At 47.5% G+C, this 17842-nt stretch overlaps 1 protein-coding gene across 1 annotated transcript; it reads right to left on the reverse strand.

The window, feature by feature from the left end:
- Positions 1-2026: 2026 nt before the first annotated feature.
- On the reverse strand, positions 2027-4633 carry has3 (hyaluronan synthase 3; the record flags this gene model as incomplete). Its single annotated transcript, XM_084171449.1, has 3 exons — positions 2027-2956; positions 3080-3181; positions 3983-4633. The coding sequence occupies 3 exons, from the start codon at positions 4631-4633 to the stop codon at positions 2027-2029; spliced, it is 1683 nt and encodes a 560-aa protein (XP_084027575.1).
- Positions 4634-17842: the final 13209 nt, after the last annotated feature.

Genomic DNA, 17842 nt, shown 5'->3' on the forward strand with positions numbered 1-17842 from the left:
CGTCTCTTAATGGCCTTGTGACTCCAACATGTTTTCCAATGCACTGCCTAAAACCAAACACATTAATGACCACTTAAATAGCGAAGATACAAGTAACTGCCAAAATAATGGAAATACTTGTGTAAATGAGGGATACAAAGTATATTGAAAGCAGGCGCTTCCACACAGGTGTGGTTCCTGAGTTAATTAACAAATATCATCCCATCATGCTTAGGGCCATCATGCTGGGCAGGCAAATATTATGGCTACCATGGCTATGCCCCCATAGGATGGCAATGCCCCCATCCACAGGGCACGAGTGGATACTGAATGGTTTGATGTGCATGAAACCCATATGACATGGCCGTCTCAGTCACCAGATCTCAACCCAATTGAACACTTATGGGAGATTCTGGAGCTGCGCCTGGGATAGCGATTTCCGCCATCATCAACAAAACACCAAATTATGGAATTTCTCATGGAAGAATGGTGTCGCATCCCTCCAATAGAGTTCCAGACAATTGTAGAAGCTATGCCACGGTGCATTGAAGCTGTTCTGGTTCGTGGTGGCCCAATGCCCAATTAAGACACTTTATGTTGGTGTTTCCTTTATTTTGGCATTGCATTCAGGAAATAACTTCGAAGTACTACATTTGTGTGGGGGCTCTTTACCTGTTTAACCCCAATTTCAATATAAAAAAAAAACACCAAAATAATGTGGTCACAATTCATGGCCACCAATACTTGAATGAATTGCGAACAATCTTGTGCCTCGTGTCGGGGGAAATTTTGCCTGTGGCTGATGTGGAGGTTGCAGTTTTGATCCCCAACAACAGCTAACTTTGATTCATAGCCAAGACAACACTGCAAAACATATTCCTGGTGGCCCACAAAGTTTTTACTTGAATATCTATATCACCTCTGGAAATGTACTGTACCATCAATTTGACCTACTGCACCATTGGTAGATAGAGGCTGAGCAAGCCAGTAAACAAACATTGTTTTATGTGTCTTGTTTGCACATTCAAGTTTCAAGTTATGCAATCCTCATTTAATAAAATAATATGAACCCAACTTAAATAGCACACGAGTGGAAACGTACACAACATTATCTCCATTCTCCAACAACAAAAAACACATGTCAACTTAGACATGGTGGCACCTACACTAATACTACCTGACCTTGATAAAATGGGATCATGTTTTCTTTATTTTCTCATTCTGGATTTACAACTAATAACAGCAATGGAGTTAGTACTTGTGTTCTATTAATGTTACGACGTGTCAAAAAACAAGTGCTCTTTGGTCATAGGAGTCTACATGATGGAATGAATGTTGGTTTATCCTCACTTGGAAAAGTACATCCTGTATTGAGCACTGCAGTATAATGTGTATACAATTTGGCACCCATACAACAAAATGGCCACACAAAACTCACTGACTCATTCAATTGAGTGTAAATACTCTTGCAGGCCATTACCTTACGAGCTAAACGTTTACCTTCGGCACTGTTCAACAGCACCAAAAGTTCTGTTTGTATAAATGTTAGATTGTCTATCAATTATTGTATTACAAAAATACAACTGTAGATCATTGTGTCACCAGAGAGGGCCCTCAGCTCAATGCATCTTTCAAAACGGTAAGAAAGACTGTATATTCAGTCATTCTAGTCAAGTTGGTGACATATCAACATTGCTTCAAACTATTCATACTGACACACACACCATGTCATAGCTCTTATGATCTCTGGTATATCCAGGCCCCACCTTGTCCCACCGTGGCCAAACGGGCTGTATGATAATGTGCTTTATATCCATGGTAAGCACCATGCCCACTGCTAAAGGACTCTGTACTGTAGAAAAGGTTTGTTACCTACTTAACCAAGTCTCCCAGGTTAATGTGAGAACTGTCCATCCATTGTCATTCTACAACGCATTCATACCACATAGGTCCCAGAGGTTTAGCACCATGGAGACAGAGTGGTGGGGCCACAGACTGGCTCAGCTGTTCTAGCAGCACCATAAAGGACTGAACAAGGATCCATGTCTTATGCCTCTGCGTACGGCAGGTGGTACTGCTCCTCCCTCTTGTTGCAGCGCTTGGCCACTATAGCCAGGTAGAGAACCAGCAGAATGAGCCAGTAGCAGGCGTACAGGATGACCCCAGCGATGAGAAGGGCTTTCTCTGTTTCACTGAAGGGCTCCTGGGTCTCACAGTAGATGGTGTAGGCAACCCCACCCAGCAGCACAGCCCCCCACACCGTGACGGGCACCGCCCCTATGAAGTTCACCACAATCTTCCTCCGCCCTGACGTGCCCCAGCCAGCCTTGTTGATAGTGAGCAGGGCAAAGATCTTGGCTGGCAGCAGGCTGGACATGTAGAGGAGGGAGTAGAGAGACATGAAGATCATGACCAGACTGCCCCTCAGGAAGCAGGCGTAGGTGGCCTTCACAATGCCAACCAGTTGCACTGTCAACAGGAAGAGAAGGATGTTCCACAGGCGCCCGCGGTAGAACAGGTGGATCACTGTGGCAACCAGGAAGAAGGGGAAGAAGCCCGTCACCACAGACTCGTATGTCATCCAAAGGCTGTGTTTGTGGAACCAGAGGGCGTTGTACAGCCACTCTCTGAAGTAGGACTTGCTCCAGCGGGTCTGCTGGTTGAGCCAGCGGAGGTAGCGCGTTGGCGTTTCAGTCTGGCACTTGGAGCGGGCCGTGAACTTGGTCTTGTAACCGAAGCTGAGCACGCGGTTGGTGAGGTGGCGGTCGTCACCGAAGCTGCACTTGCTGCCCAGGAAGGTCTGGTGGTACCATGGCTCCAGGAACTGCTGCAGAAGGGAGTTGCGGTACATGCCCAGGGGACCACTGATACACTGCACACAGCCAAAGTAGGACTGGCAGGCCCGCTCCACGTTGAAGGCCATCCAGTAACGCACACTGCTCAGAAAGGAGATCCACGAGTCATACTTATTCAGGATCTGAAGGGAAACAGAGACAAGTGAGGAGAAACTGTTTCTGATGATTCAGTAGAACTAGTAAGTACGTTTTGATAGGATGACAATAACAACAATGTGAAGGCTCTTCTTAGAGAAATCTCTCACCTGAACATCTCCACCTACTCCGCCCACCTTTGCATCCTCTTCTAGAATCTTCAGCATCTCTATGGTGCACGCTGGATCCAGAACTGTGTCTGAGTCACACACCTGCAAAGCCACACATACACATGTGCATTATTTCCATCCTTATAATATAACTGACATGGAGCCAAGTTGGTGGTAATGTGATTGGCTTTGACAGTGGATGAATCTAATTTGCTCATCCCATCACACATTCGGCTATTGATCTTACTATTCATTTTATGACGGCTGTAGGGATGATATGTGTGCAATACACACTGATGTGGTCTATATTAATAAATGAGTGATTAATTGTCTATAAATGAGTGAGAAAGACCCAAGACTGAAGGCCTAGGGCCACAGCAGGTGTTTCAGGTCCCCTGTGTTTTATCAGGTGCCACTCAAGCTAGCTGGAAGAAATGAGAGGCTTCTGACAGCACACAGGTGTTCAAGAAGCATACAGGAGAGATCCAGCTGAACAACTGAACTTTGACCCTGGCAATGCAGTAATATACTGTATTATGGCTCTATGTATACAGTATGCAAGCCCAAGAGCAATGCAGACATTTCAATCAGTTGCTATAATATGTAACACTTGAGAGGGTATTAAAGGGTACCCACTTGGGAGGGGGAAAAAATGCTGTTTGTGACTGTCCATTGAGTAATGGGATTACCTCTGTGTGTGTATGTGTGTGTGTGTGTGTGTGTGTGTGTGTGTGTGTGTGTGTTCGCAGCTTTGAGATATTGCTCCGTAATGGAAGAGCATCGATACAAGGCCTTCTGCCAAAGTCTGTGGAGACTCAGTCACAAGGAGATCAGATTACCTATTTCTATCAAGCAGGACAGAGGACCCATTGAGAGATGCAACATTTAAACACAGAGACTTACCTGCATATAGTCCACAGAGTCTCCCAGGGCTTTGAAGGCTGTGTACATCACCTCTCTCTTCCCTCCCCACTCCTGCATAATACAGGAGTAGCGGCAGCCCCTCACTAGCATGGCCACACGTGCAGCCTCCTGTGCATGCAGGGACGCTGCTCCAGCCCCCCCTCTACCCACCCCTCCACCTCCGCCCCCGTCACTGTGGTAGTTCCCTCTCCACACCACGCTGCCGGCCTGGTCCGCTCCACCCATCACCTCCTGGAAGATGTCCATCATGTAGCGGTCCTCCGGCCTGTTCCCGTCCACCACCAGCACCACCTTCAGGCTGGGGAAGGAGATGCGGCGCACGCTGCAGAGGCACTTCCTCAGGTAGTCTGGGTCCTCCTGGTAGGCTGCGATGCACAGGGCCACGGAGCGCCGCAGGTGCTGGGGCCGGGCGGGGCTGCGCATGTGTCTGTGCTCCAGGAAGGCAAACAGGCTCTGGAGGAAAAGATGCAGGGACAGGATGGCTCCGTACAGGCCGAAGGACAGGTGGTGCTGCTCTGTGTGGATGAACTGATAGCCAGTCACATAGGCCAGCAGGATCCCAAACAGGACCACCGCAGCGAAGAGGGTGGTAGTCACGATATGCAGTGCAGTCCTACAGCGAGAGGGCATCTGGGGTGGAAAGGAGAGGGGAAGGAGTCAGGATGGGGACAAACAGAAATGTTGGAGGACAGACAGAGCTCAGGCTGGGTTTGGATGGAGACAAACAAGAAGCCACGTGTGTTTAAGAAAATCCAAAGGTAATACACTTTGAGATGCCTTATACGAATCCATCAAATACCATTTTTAGCCAGGCCTTGAATGTATAAATACATGTGGTTGGGTTTGTTTAGTGGTGAATCTATTTTATATTGCCCACATCAGTAGTTGTCTATACAGTGACAGAGAACACCCAGGGCTAGCCCACACAGGCTTGGTCTGATTAGCTCCTAGGAACTACATTTACATTTACATTTTAGTCATTTAGCAGACGCTCTTATCCAGAGCGACTTACAGTTAGTGATTACATTTTTTTTTTTTATACTGGCCCCCCGTGGGAATCGAACCCACAACCCTGGCGTTGCAAACGCCATGCTCTATCAACTGAGCTACATCCCTGCCGGCCATTCCCTCCCCTACCCTAGACGACGCTGGGCCAATTGTGCGCCGCCCATGAGTCTCCCGGTCGCGGCCGGCTGCGACAGAGCCTGGATTCGAACCAGGATCTCTAGTGGCACAGTTAGCACTGCGATGCAGTGCCTTAGACCACTGCGCCACTCAGGAGCTGATGAGTCAACAGGTTTACTCGTGTGGACATGTTCATTTCCTCCCTTATTTCAGTAAATGTAATTGTAATATCTTATATTTTCTGTCACAGCCTTTATGACCAGTACTCTTATACACTAACTAGGCTATCCACTGTTCATAACACTAAATAATGGGATTTTCAGCAAGGTCGGAAAGTAAAGATTAAGATTCAAGCAATACCCACAATTTTCCAAATGAAAGAATGTGAATGACCCCAACTAAAAAATGCAGAATAAACACGGAGAAACAACATAGCCATTTACAACCTTTAAACAATCTCTGGAAACGATACCTAGTTCACTGAGTAAGTTAGACATCTGTTGGCCTTCATTTTCCTGACTGACAGAGACAACTGGCTAGAGTAACTTCTGTCTGGCATCTCCAGCAGTCTTCAGACTCAGTCAGTCTCTCTCTCTCTCCTCCCAGGTTAATGACTTTAATTAAAAGCCAGGCAGAGCTTGGCAGGCACTCAGGAGTCGCTAGAATGGAGAACAATCCCCCCCCTTTCATTGATGAAATGACCTCCCTGTGCACCCCTCTCGGTTCGGCTGGAGAAAGACGGCCCTCATTCACAGCCCTCATATCATAACATCCACCTCTACGGAATTAACTGCTCACAAAGTGGATTTACATCCTAGCACTGTCACACATACAGTACATTATCTCATCATGTTTCTATGAGACCCGCTTTCAATGTAATAATACTCTGTAAGCAACTTGTAACACACACACACACACACACACACACACAGTCAACCCTGGTGTTCAAGTATATACTATTTATTCTACTGCGTGACCAAGTCACTTCCCACTTTATATTTGTAAATACAGTCCATTATTACTATGCATACTACCGCTCCTATTACTTGTTATTTTTGACGTGACTCTTTCATTGTTTTTTATATTGATTAATGTACTGCATTGTTGAGGGAGCTAGCACATAAGCATTTCGCTGCACCTTTTATACCAACTGTAAACTGTGTATGTGACGAATAACATTTTATTTTATTTAAGCAACTTGAAATTAGAGTAAATATGGTACACCACCAGAATAAGTAGTACACTACCCAAACATAATTTCCATGATATCACATTATTCCAAATGTATTCCACCATGCCTGGTATTGTATCTAGAATTGTTTTTGGAAAGTGAGTGCAGATTAATTCAGTGTCTACTGACAACACATAACTATTCCCCTCTGAGGGCCAGTCTATGATCCAGGGACCATGGGGGGCAATAAGAGGGGCGAGGCAGCCAGCATGCTCTAAATGCCCCCTGGGCATAGAGGAGATGACAGGCAGACAGACAGGGACAGGGTCTGTTTGACCCTAATTAGAGAGCAACATTCACTGGGGGGGCTGTTAGCAGTCAGGATTAGAGAAGAATAGAGAGGGGGCTCCATGTCAAACTCTATGGACTAAAAATCATGTTTCAGGTAGAAACCAGGACTTCCAAGTTGAACTACACAGCCGATGAATAAAACAATGAATAAATTAAATGAAGAGTAACGTTAGTTGTTGCTGTTTTTATGGCATCGTGAAAAGGTAGAGTAGTTGAAGAGTGTCACTGATCACTGATGCAGAAACCCATAGAATTCCAGCCTCTGAAATGGCACATTGCCAAAACAATCACAAAATCAATTCTATAATCACCATATATTACTGGACTAAACCCTCTCATTAACATCTCCTCAAAAAGAAAGAGAGAGAGAGACCATTCCACTAAAATTCACTTTCAAGCACAGACCGTAACCCTTCATCACCACTAAAGGCAATTTCTGAACAATACTGTAGTCAGACTCTATGGTAGTGAGTGGTCAAAGCCCAGTACTTACTGTGGTGGTCATGGTGATAGCTGGCTCACACCTGGAGGAGCAGGGTATCATCTCATGATCAAGGCTTTGTCCCTGCTACTTAAACATACATATCCTGGTATAGTCCTCTGGCTTGGATGTCCCATTCACATTAAGAATCTGCTTTGTAATCCATCGGCTCTCGGGCGAGCTGCAGGTCAGCATTCACAGAGGAGAGGCTGGAACGTATTTTCAGGTGAGATCCAAGCACAGGCACAGGTAGCTATTCCCAGGTGGGTCCCAGGTCCCAGGCAGGTATTCTCAGGTGTAATGCCTCCCTCCAGCAGACTGAATGGACTGTATTCTCAGGTGTAATGGCAGGCTGGTGCAGACTGAATGAGCATTTTGGCTGTGGGACAGGGCACTTTTACAGAGACTACAGAGGAAGGGAAGGACGGAGGAAGGAAAGGGTGAGAAACCAAAGAGGAAAGGAGGGGGAGTGGATGACCATGTGAAGGGAGAGAGCGATGGGGCAAGTGTGTGGAGTCTCCTGCTGGCTGGGTTTAAACTTGACTCTTTGTCAATCTACTCTGTAACTCCCACAGCCCTGCTTTCATTAGTCATAGTTTTCAATCAGATACAAGCCTGTGAATCAAATCCCTGGATCCAGGGCTCAGTGTCTGCAAATTAAAATGATAAACTCAGTGGGCCGGAGATCTTTCTGCTTTCCATGCAAATGAGAATCAGCTGCTTACAGTATGTCTATACAAACATTGTCACCAAGACTAAGAATATGATAATATGTAATATGCAGGTAGCCCAATGTATAACAATTCACATCTATTCCCCGTCGAGCATACCTTTGTATGCTCGACGGACATCTCATTCCAAAATCATGGGCATTAATATTGAGTTGGTCCCCCCTTTGCTGCTATAACAGCCTCCACTCTTCTGGGAAGGCTTTCCACTAGATGTTGGAACATTGCTGCGGGGACTTGCTTCCATTCAGCCACAAGAGCAATAGTGAGGTCGGGCACTGATGTTGGGCGATTAGGCCTGGCTTGCAGTCGGCGTTCCAATTAATCCCGAAGGTGTTTGATGGGGTTGAGGTCAAGGCTCTGTGCAGGCCAGTCAAGTTCTTTCACACCCATCTCGACAAACCGTTTCTGTATGGACCTCGCTTTGTGCACGGGGGCATTGTCATGCTGAAACAGGAAAGGGCCTTCCCCAAACTGTTGCCACAAAGGTGGAAGCACAGAATCATCTAGAATGTCATTGTATGCTGTAGAATTTCTCTTCACTGGAACAAAGGGGCCTAGCCCCATGAAAAACAGCACCAGACCATTATTTCTCATCCACCAAACTTTACAGTTGGCACTATGCATTGGGGCAGGTAGCATTCTCCAGGCATCTGCCAAACCCAGATTTATCCGTCGGACTGCCAGATGGTGAAGTGTGATTGATCACTCCAGAGAACGCGTTTCCACTGCTCCAGAGTCCAATGGCGGCAAGCTTTACACCACTCCAGCCGATGCTTGACATTAAGCATGGAGATCTTAGGCCTATGTGCGGCTACTCGTCCATGGAAACCCATTTCATGAAGCTCCTGATGAACCGTTCTTGCGCTGATGTTGCTTCCAGAGGCAGCTTGGAACTCGGTTGTGAGTGTTACAACCGAGGACAGACGATTTTTACACGCCATGTGCTTCAGCACTCGGTGATCCCGTTCTGTGAGCTTGTGTGGCCTATAACTTCACGGCTGAGCCGTTGTTGCTCCTAGACGTTTCCACTTCACAATAACAGCACTTACAGTTGACCGGGGCAGCTCTAGCAGGGCAGAAATTTGATGAACTGAAGGTCACTGAGCTCTTCATTAAGGCCATTCTACAGCCAATGTTTGTTTATGGACATTGGATGGCTGTGTGCTCGATTTTATACATCTGTCAGCAGCGGGTGTGGCTGAAATAGACGAATCCACTCATTTGAAGGTGTGTCCACATACTTTTGTATATACAGTACCAGTCAAAAGTTTGGACACACCTACTCATTCAAGGGTTTTCTTTATTTTTACTATTTTCTACATTGTAGGATAATAGTGAAGATTTCAAAAATGTGAAGTAACACATATAGAATATTTTAAACAATATATTTTATATTTGAGATTCATCAAATAGCCACCCGTTGCCTTGATGACAGCTTTGCACACTCTTGGCATTCTCTCAACCAGCTTCACCTGGAATTATTTTCCAACAGTCTTGAAGGAGTTCCCACATATGCTGAGCACTTGTTGGCTGCTTTTCCTTAACTCTGCCGTCCGACTCATCCCAAACCATCTCAAATTGGTTGAGGTCGGTGGATTGTGGAGGCCAGGTCATCTGATGCAGCACTCCATCACTCTCCTTCTTGGTAAAATAGCCCTTACACAGCTTGGAGGTGTGTTGGGTCATTGTCCTGTTGAAAACCAAATGATAGTCCCACTAAACCTAAACCAGATGGGATGGCATGTCGCTGCAGAATGATGTGGTAGCCATGCTGGTTAAGTGTGCCTTGAATTCTAAATAAATCACAGACAGTGTCACCAGCAAAGCACCCCACACCATAACACCTCCTCCTCCATGCTTTACGGTGAGAACTACACATGCGGAGATGATCTGTTCACCCACACCACGTCTCACAAAGACACGGCGGTTGGAACCAAAAGTCTCCAATTTGAGTCATCAGACCAAAGGACAGATTTCCACCGGTCTAATGTCCATTGCTCGTGTTTCTTGGCCCAAGCCAGTTTCTTTGTAGCAATTCGACCATGAAGGCTTGATTCACACAGTCTCCTCTGAACAGTTGATGTTGAGATGTGTCTGTTCCTTGAACTCTGTGAATCATTTATTTGGGCTGTAATTTCTGAGGCTGGTAGCTCTAATGAACTTATCGTCTGCAGCAGAGGTAACTCTGGGTCTTCCATTCCTGTGGTGGTCTTCATGAGAGCCAGTTTCATCATAGCGCTTGATGGTTTTTGTGACTGCACTTGAAGAAACGTTCAAAGTTCTTGAAAATTTCCGGATTGACTGACCTTCATGTCTTAAAGTAAGGATGGACTGTCGTTTCTCTTTGCTTATTTGAGCTGTTCTTGCCATAATATGAACTTGGTCTTTTACCAAATAGGGCTATCTTCTGTATACCCCCCCTATCAATCAATCAATTTTATTTTATATAGCCCTTCTTACATCAGCTAATATCTCGAAGTGCTGTACAGAAACCCAGCCTAAAACCCCAAACAGCTAGTAATGCAGGTAGAAGCCCCTACCTTGTCACAACACAACTGATCGGCTCAAATGCATTAAGACGGAAATAAATTCCACAAATTAACTTTTAAGAAGGCACACCTGTTAATTGAAATGCATTCCAGGTGACTACCTCATGAAGCTGGTTGAGAGAATGCCAAGAGTGTGCAAAGCTGTCACAAGGCAAAGGGTGGCTATTTGAAAAATATCAACTATCTGTCACGCCCTGGCTCTGGGGACTCTTAAATGTTGAGCCAGGGTGTGTAGTTTCTATGTTGTGTTTCCTATGTTTAGTTTCTAGATCGTTTAGATCTATGTTGGCCAGGGTGGTTCCCAATCAGAGGCAGCTGTAGCTCGTTGTCTCTGATTGGGGACCATACTTAGGTAGCCTGTTGGCACTAGTGGGTTGTGGGATCTTGTTCCGTGTAAGGTATGTTGTTTGTATGCTACCTTGGACTTCACGTTTCGTTTGTTGTTTTGTCGTGTGTTTAGCCGTAAATAAATATGAATGCATATCACGCTGCGCCTTGGTCCTTCTCGTTCGTAAACGATCGTGACAGAAGATCCCACCAATCTTGGATCATGCAGCGTGACGAGGAGAGAGGATGGACTTGGGAGGAGATGAGCGAGAGTCTGGCAAGAGGGATGGAGGCCATGATCACGGGGGAGAGACAATCCCAAAACATTTTTAGGGGGGGGCTCACGCCGTGGACGACGAGGCAGCAGGAGGCCGCGATAGAGCGGTTCCGCTGTTTAGCAGAGGAGGCCACCAGATTAGGGGGGGTCATTGGTTCAGAGGGAGCAGAAGGAAAGTGTAGAGGCACGGCGAGAGCAGCTGGTTAGGCAGCAGAAGGAGCGGGGGTTAATGAAGGAACCCAGTCCCGCTCCTCACTCCAATCAAGTGGTGCGTGTCGCCAGTCCGGTCCGGCCCGTTCCTGCTTCCCGCACTAAGCCAGTGGTGTGTGTTCCCAGTACGGTTCGGCCCGTTCCTGCTCCTCGCATCAAGCCAGTGGTGCGCGTCACCAGCCCGGTCCGGCCTGTTCCTGTCCCTCGCACCAAGTCAGTGGTGCGCGTCGCCAGCCCGGCCCGGCCCGTTCCTGCTCCTCGCATCAAGCCAGTGGTGCGCGTCGCCAGCCCGGTCCGGCCTGTTCCTGTCCCTCGCACCAAGTCAGTGGTGCGCTTCGCCAGCCCGGCCTGTTCCTGCCCCTCGCACCAAGCCAGTGGTGCGCGTCGCCAGCCCGGCCCGGCCTGTTCCTGCCCCTCGCACCAAGCCAGTGGTGCGCGTCGCCAGCCCAGTCCGACCTGTTCCTGCCCCTCGCACCAAGCCAGTGGTGCGCGTCGCCAGCCCGGTCCGACCTGTGCCTGTCCCTCGCACCAAGCCAGTGGTGCGCGTCGCCAGCCCGGCCCGGCCTGTTCCTGCTCCCCGCACCAAGCCAGTGGTGCGCGTCGTCAGCCCAGTCCGGCCCGTTCCTGCTCCCTGCACCAAGCCAGGGGTGCGCGTCATCAGCCAGGTCCGGCCCGTTCCTACTCCCCGCACCAAGCCAGTGGTGCGTGTGTCCAGTCCGGCACGGCCCGTGCCTGTTCCACCGGTGCCTGGTCCGGCACCGGTCAGCTGCTCCACTCCGGAGCCAGAGCAATCCGCTCCACCGGGGTCAGTCCAGCTCCGGTCAGCGGCTCCACTCCGGAGCCAGAGCAGACCGCTCCACCGGTGCCTGATCCAGCTCCGGTCAGCGGCTCCACTCCGGAGCCAGAGCAGTTCGATCCACCGTCGTCGGGTCCAGCTCCAGTCAGCGGTTCCAGACCAGACCAGGGGCGCAACAGGGAGGCGGATAATAGGTGGTGGTCACGCCCGGAGCCGGATCCGCCTACCCTGTTATGTTTAGGTTGCGCGGTCGGAGTCCGCACCTTTGGGGGGGGGTACTGTCACGCCCTGGTTCTGGGGACTCTTAATTTTGAGCCAGGGTGTGTAGTTTCTATGTTGTGTTTCCTAAGTTTAGTTTCTAGATCGTTTAGATCTATGTTGGCCAGGGTGGTTCCCAATCAGAGGCAGCTGTAGCTCGTTGTCTCTGATTGGGGACCATACTTAGGTAGCCTGTTGGCACTAGTGGGTTGTGGGATCTTGTTCCGTGTAAGGTATGTTGTTTGTAAGCTACCTTGGACTTCACGTTTCATTTGTTGTTTTGTCGTGTGTTTAGCCGTAAATAAAATATGAATGCATATCACGCTGCGCCTTGGTCCTTCTCGTTCGTAAACGACCGTGACACTATCAAATATATTTTGATTTGTTTAACACTTTTTTGATTACTACATGATTTCATATGTGTTATTTCATAGTTTTGATGTCTTCACTATTATTCTGCAATGTAAAAAAATAGTAAAAATTAAGAAAAACCCTTGAATGAGTAGGTGTCCAAACCTTTGACTGGTAGTGTATAGTGTACTATATCTTACAATGGCTGAGGCACTTTCAAGGAATATACAGAAAATAGAGACTAAAGTATAGCTAAAATACTCATCGAAAATGTCTCTCTTTTTTTTTTTATGATTGAATCTATTCGTGATTGAAAGGCATCTTTCTCATTCCCCAATACAAAGAGGCGTGTGGTTGCAGAGTTTTGGTGAAGCAGCTAAAGCCCCTCTCTGGCAGACTGAGGTAGATGGTATCTGTACACTCTGGGGATGACTGTTAGTCAAATAGAATGTATGAGCAGCTAGAGTAGCACCACTTCCCGAGGCCTGTTTTAGCCTGCTGACAAAACCCAACAGGGCCTTTTCAAACGGCCAACAGACCCCAATTTGGAGTCAGTGATCCCATGGAAAGTCAGACAGGCAACATTTTCCTTGCATAGGTCACGTCTTCAAATGGAATTCTGAGGCGTTAGTTCCTGTCGGTCTGTCTTTCTAACGTTGGACCAGCCTCAGGGAACCAACCACTGTGCTCTGCCATGAAATACAGAAGCCTATACCACACACTTAAAAACACTAACCTGACACAAGCCGACATACAACACACACACTGTAACATTAAAACACACACACAAACACTAACAATAAAACACACACAAATTCACATAAAGACACATTCATCTACCCATGAACTGAATGTGACTTACTCTCACCCCACTACATACTCCCTCTATTTATATTACTCATATATACAATAAACATCAATATATTCTGAGAAGGTTTGTTTTAAGCCAAATGTTACTACCAATATCCTGTTTTGGCCATTGGCACAGAGAACAGTCTCAAGTACTGGAGGAAACTAATTTGCTCCACATAACACTCCACACATTTGCTTCACACATGATTCTCTTTACAATGGTTTTATGTTCTCTCGCACACATACACATATAAAACACAGTATATATTGTCCCGTACCTTTCTGACCCAGAGTACAACTCGGGCTCCGTCTCCCCTCTGGAGTCACCCCTGCAGCTCCGTCAGGCCGCCTGTGTGTCCGTCAGTCCACCCGGCTCCTGGTCTGCCCCACTCCACTCCACCACACTCTGCAGCACAGCACACTCCTTGTTCTGCTTCCCATTCACACTACATCTTTACTCCAGCTCGCTTAATTTAGGAGTCCCTCATCCCAAAATACTGCTACCTCCTCCTCCTTCTCCTCTGTCTCCCCTGTCCCACCTCCTCTCCTCTATCTACCCGGACTGTCCTGGGGCATGAAGGCCCTCAGATCCCAGTATCTCAGCCAGCAGCTGAGGGTGTTAGGCAGGGAGAAATGTACAGGAGGATAACAGATTATCTGATTCCATCCCTGGTCCTGGCAGGATCTTGCCCATCTGGTCTGGAGTCCATGCCTGCTCGCAGGTCTCTCCCATGGGCAAGCAGCCAGGCCACAATGTGGTATAGGTTGGATGTCTAAGACTGGATCTCTGTAGCCTCCTGGCTAGTGCCCGTCCTTCAGTCCCCCTCTCGGTCTCAGTCTCTCTCTCCTGCTGCAGTGGCAGCTCGTCTCAGCATCCCTCTGCAGCACAGCCCAAATCCCAGCTTCCCTCTCCTCTGTCACACTGTCCCGGCTCGGTGCATAGCTGCCCAGACTGACGTTGCTTTTCCTCCTCTCCCCTTCAGGACCCCTCTACCCTCTCACTAGCTCACCCTCCTCTCCTGTCCTCTCCCCCTCCCTGTCCCAGCTCACTGCAGTGCAGCCAGCTTCCAACAAGACTCAGGACTATTCAGACAGACCCCCTCTCCTCTCCTCCACACTGCCTTGCTCAAAGCATCATTTATGGGCTTATTTACTTACCCACCCCTCCTCTCCTCTCCCGGTGCTGCCGACAGCCTGCAGGTCCAACACAGGCTGGTAGAGTGAGGGAAAGAGAGAAACTGCAGCAAGCTCTGACACACAATCAATACATGCTGTAATCACATACACTACTTAAGTCATACCCTGAACAACAAGTTACCAATTACCGTATAACACACACACAAACATATATATATATACAGTGGGGAGAACAAGTATTTGATACACTGCCGATTTTGCAGGTTTTCCTACTTACAAAGCATGTAGAGGTCTGTAATTTTTATCATAGGTACACTTCAACTGTGAGAGACGGAATCTAAAACAAAAATCCAGAAAATCACATTGTATGATTTTTAAGTAATTGATTTGCATTTTATTGCACGACATAAGTATTTGATCACCTACCAACCAGTAAGAATTCCGGCTCTCACAGACCTGTTAGTTTTTCTTTAAGAAGCCCTCCTGTTCTCCACTCATTACCTGTATTAATTGCACCTGTTTGAACTCGTTACCTATATAAAAGACACCTGTCCACACACTCAATCAAACAGACTCCAACCTCTCCACAATGGCCAAGACCAGAGAGCTGTGTAAGGACATCAGGGATAAAATTGTAGACCTGCACAAGGCTGGGATGGGCTACAGGACAATAGGCAAGCAGCTTGGTGAGAAGGCAACAACTGTTGGCGCAATTATTAGAAAATGGAAGAAGTTCAAGATGACGGTCAATCACCCTCGGTCTGGGGCTCCATGCAAGATCTCACCTCGTGGGGCATCAATGATCATGAGGAAGGTGAGGGATCAGCCCAGAACTACACGGCAGGACCTGGTCAATGACCTGAAGAGAGCTGGGACCACAGTCTCAAAGAAAACCATTAGTAACACACTACGCCGTCATGGATTAAAATCCTGCAGCGCACGCAAGGTCCCCCTGCTCAAGCCAGCGCATGTCCAGGCCCGTCTGAAGTTTGCCAATGACCATCTGGATGATCCAGAGGAGGAATGGGAGAAGGTCATGTGGTCTGATGAGACAAAAATAGAGCTTTTTGGTCTAAACTCCACTCGCCGTGTTTGGAGGAAGAAGGAGGATGAGTACAACCCCAAGAACACCATCCCAACCGTGAAGCATGGAGGTGGAAAAATCATTCCTTGGGGATGCTTTTCTGCAAAGGGGACAGGACGACTGCACCTCATTGAGGGGAGGATGGATGGGGCCATGTATCGTGAGATCTTGGCCAACAACCTCATTCCCTCAGTTTTTTTTATTTATTTTTATTTCACCTTTATTTAACCAGGTAAGCCAGTTGAGAACAAATTCTCATTTACAACTGCGACCTGGCCAAGATAAAGCAAAGCAGTGCGATAAAAACAACAACACAGAGTTACATATGGGGTAAAACAAAACAAAGTCAAAAATACAACAGAAATAAATATATATACAGTGTGTGCAAATGTAGCAAGTTATGGAGGTAAGGCAATAAATAGGCTATAGTGCTAAATAATTACAATTAGTATTAACACTGGAATGATAGATGTGCAAGAGATGATGTGCAAATAGAGATACTGGGGTACAAATGAGCAAAATAAATAACAATATAGGGATGAGGTAGTTGGGCGGGCTAATTTCAGATGGGCTGTGTACAGGTGCAGTGATCGGTAAGGTGCTCTGACAACTGATGCTTAAAGTTAGTGAGGGAGATAAGTGTCTCCAGCTTCAGAGATTTTTGCAATTTGTTCCAGTCATTGGCAGCAGAGAACTGGAAGGAATGGCGGCCAAAGGAGGTGTTGGCTTTGGGGATGACCAGTGAGATATACCTGCTGGAGCGCATACTACGGGTGGGTGTTGCTATGGTGACCAATGAGCTAAGATAAGGCGGGGATTTGCCTAGCAGTGATTTATAGATGGCCTGGAGCCAGTGGGTTTGGCGACGAATATGTAGTGAGGGCCAGCCAACGAGAGCGTACAGGTCACAATGGTGGGTAGTATATGGGGCTTTGGTGACAAAACGGATGGCACTGTGATAGACAACATCCAATTTGCTGAGTAGAGTGTTGGAGGCTATTTTGTAAATGACATCGCCGAAGTCAAGGATCGGTAGGATAGTCAGTTTTACGAGGGCATGTTTGGCAGCATGAGTGAAGGAGGCTTTGTTGCGAAATAGGAAACCGATTCTAGATTTAACTTTGGATTGGAGATTCTTAATGTGAGTCTGGAAGGAGAGTTTACAGTCTAACCAGACACCTAGATATTTGTAATTGTCCACATACTCTAGGTCAGACCCGTCGAGAGTAGTGATTCTAGTCGGGTGGGCGGGTGCAAGCAGCGTTCGGTTGAAGAGCATGCATTTAGTTTTACTAGTGTTTAAGAGCAGTTGGAGGCTACTGAAGGAGTGTAGTATGGCATTGAAGCTCGTTTGGAGGTTTGTTAACACAGTGTCCAATGAAGGGCCAGATGTATACAAAATGGTGTCGTCTGCGTAGAGGTGGATCTGAGAGTCACCAGCAGCAAGAGCGACGTCATTGATATACACATAGAAAAGAGTCGGCCCAAGAATTGAACCCTGTGGCACCCCCATAGAGACTGCCATAGGTCCAGACAACAGGCCCTCCGATTTGACACATTGAACTCTATCAGAGAAGTAGTTGGTGAACCAGGCGAGGCAGTCATTTGAGAAAGCCAGGTCAATGAAAACGGCTGCACAGTACTGTCTATTATCGATCGCGGTTATAATATCGTTTAGGACCTTGAGCGTGGCTGAAGTGCACCCATGACCAGCTCGGAAACCGGATTGCATAGCGGAGAAGGTACGGTGGGATTCGAAATGGTCGGTGATCTGTTTGTTAACTTGGCTTTCAAAAACGTTTGAAAGGCAGGGCAGGATGGATATGGGTCTGTAACAGTTTGGATCTAGAGTGTCACCCCCTTTGAAGAGGGGGATGACCGCGGCAGCTTTCCAATCTCTGGGGATCTCAGACGTTACGAAAGAGAGGTTGAACAGGCTAGTAATAGGGGTTGCGACAATTTCGGCGGCTAGTTTTAGAAAGAAAGGGTCCAGATTGTCTAGCCCAGATGATTTGTAGGGGTCCAGATTTTGCAGCTCTTTCAGAACATCAGCTGTCTGGATAAGTGTGAAGGAGAAGCGGGGGGGGGGCATGGGCAAGTTGCAGCGGAGGGTGCAGAGCTGGTTGCCGGGGTAGTGGT

The sequence above is a fragment of the Coregonus lavaretus genome (genome assembly GCF_964263955.1).
Source record: "Coregonus lavaretus genome assembly, chromosome: 11".
In the NCBI taxonomy this organism is placed as follows: Eukaryota; Metazoa; Chordata; class Actinopteri; order Salmoniformes; family Salmonidae; genus Coregonus; species Coregonus lavaretus.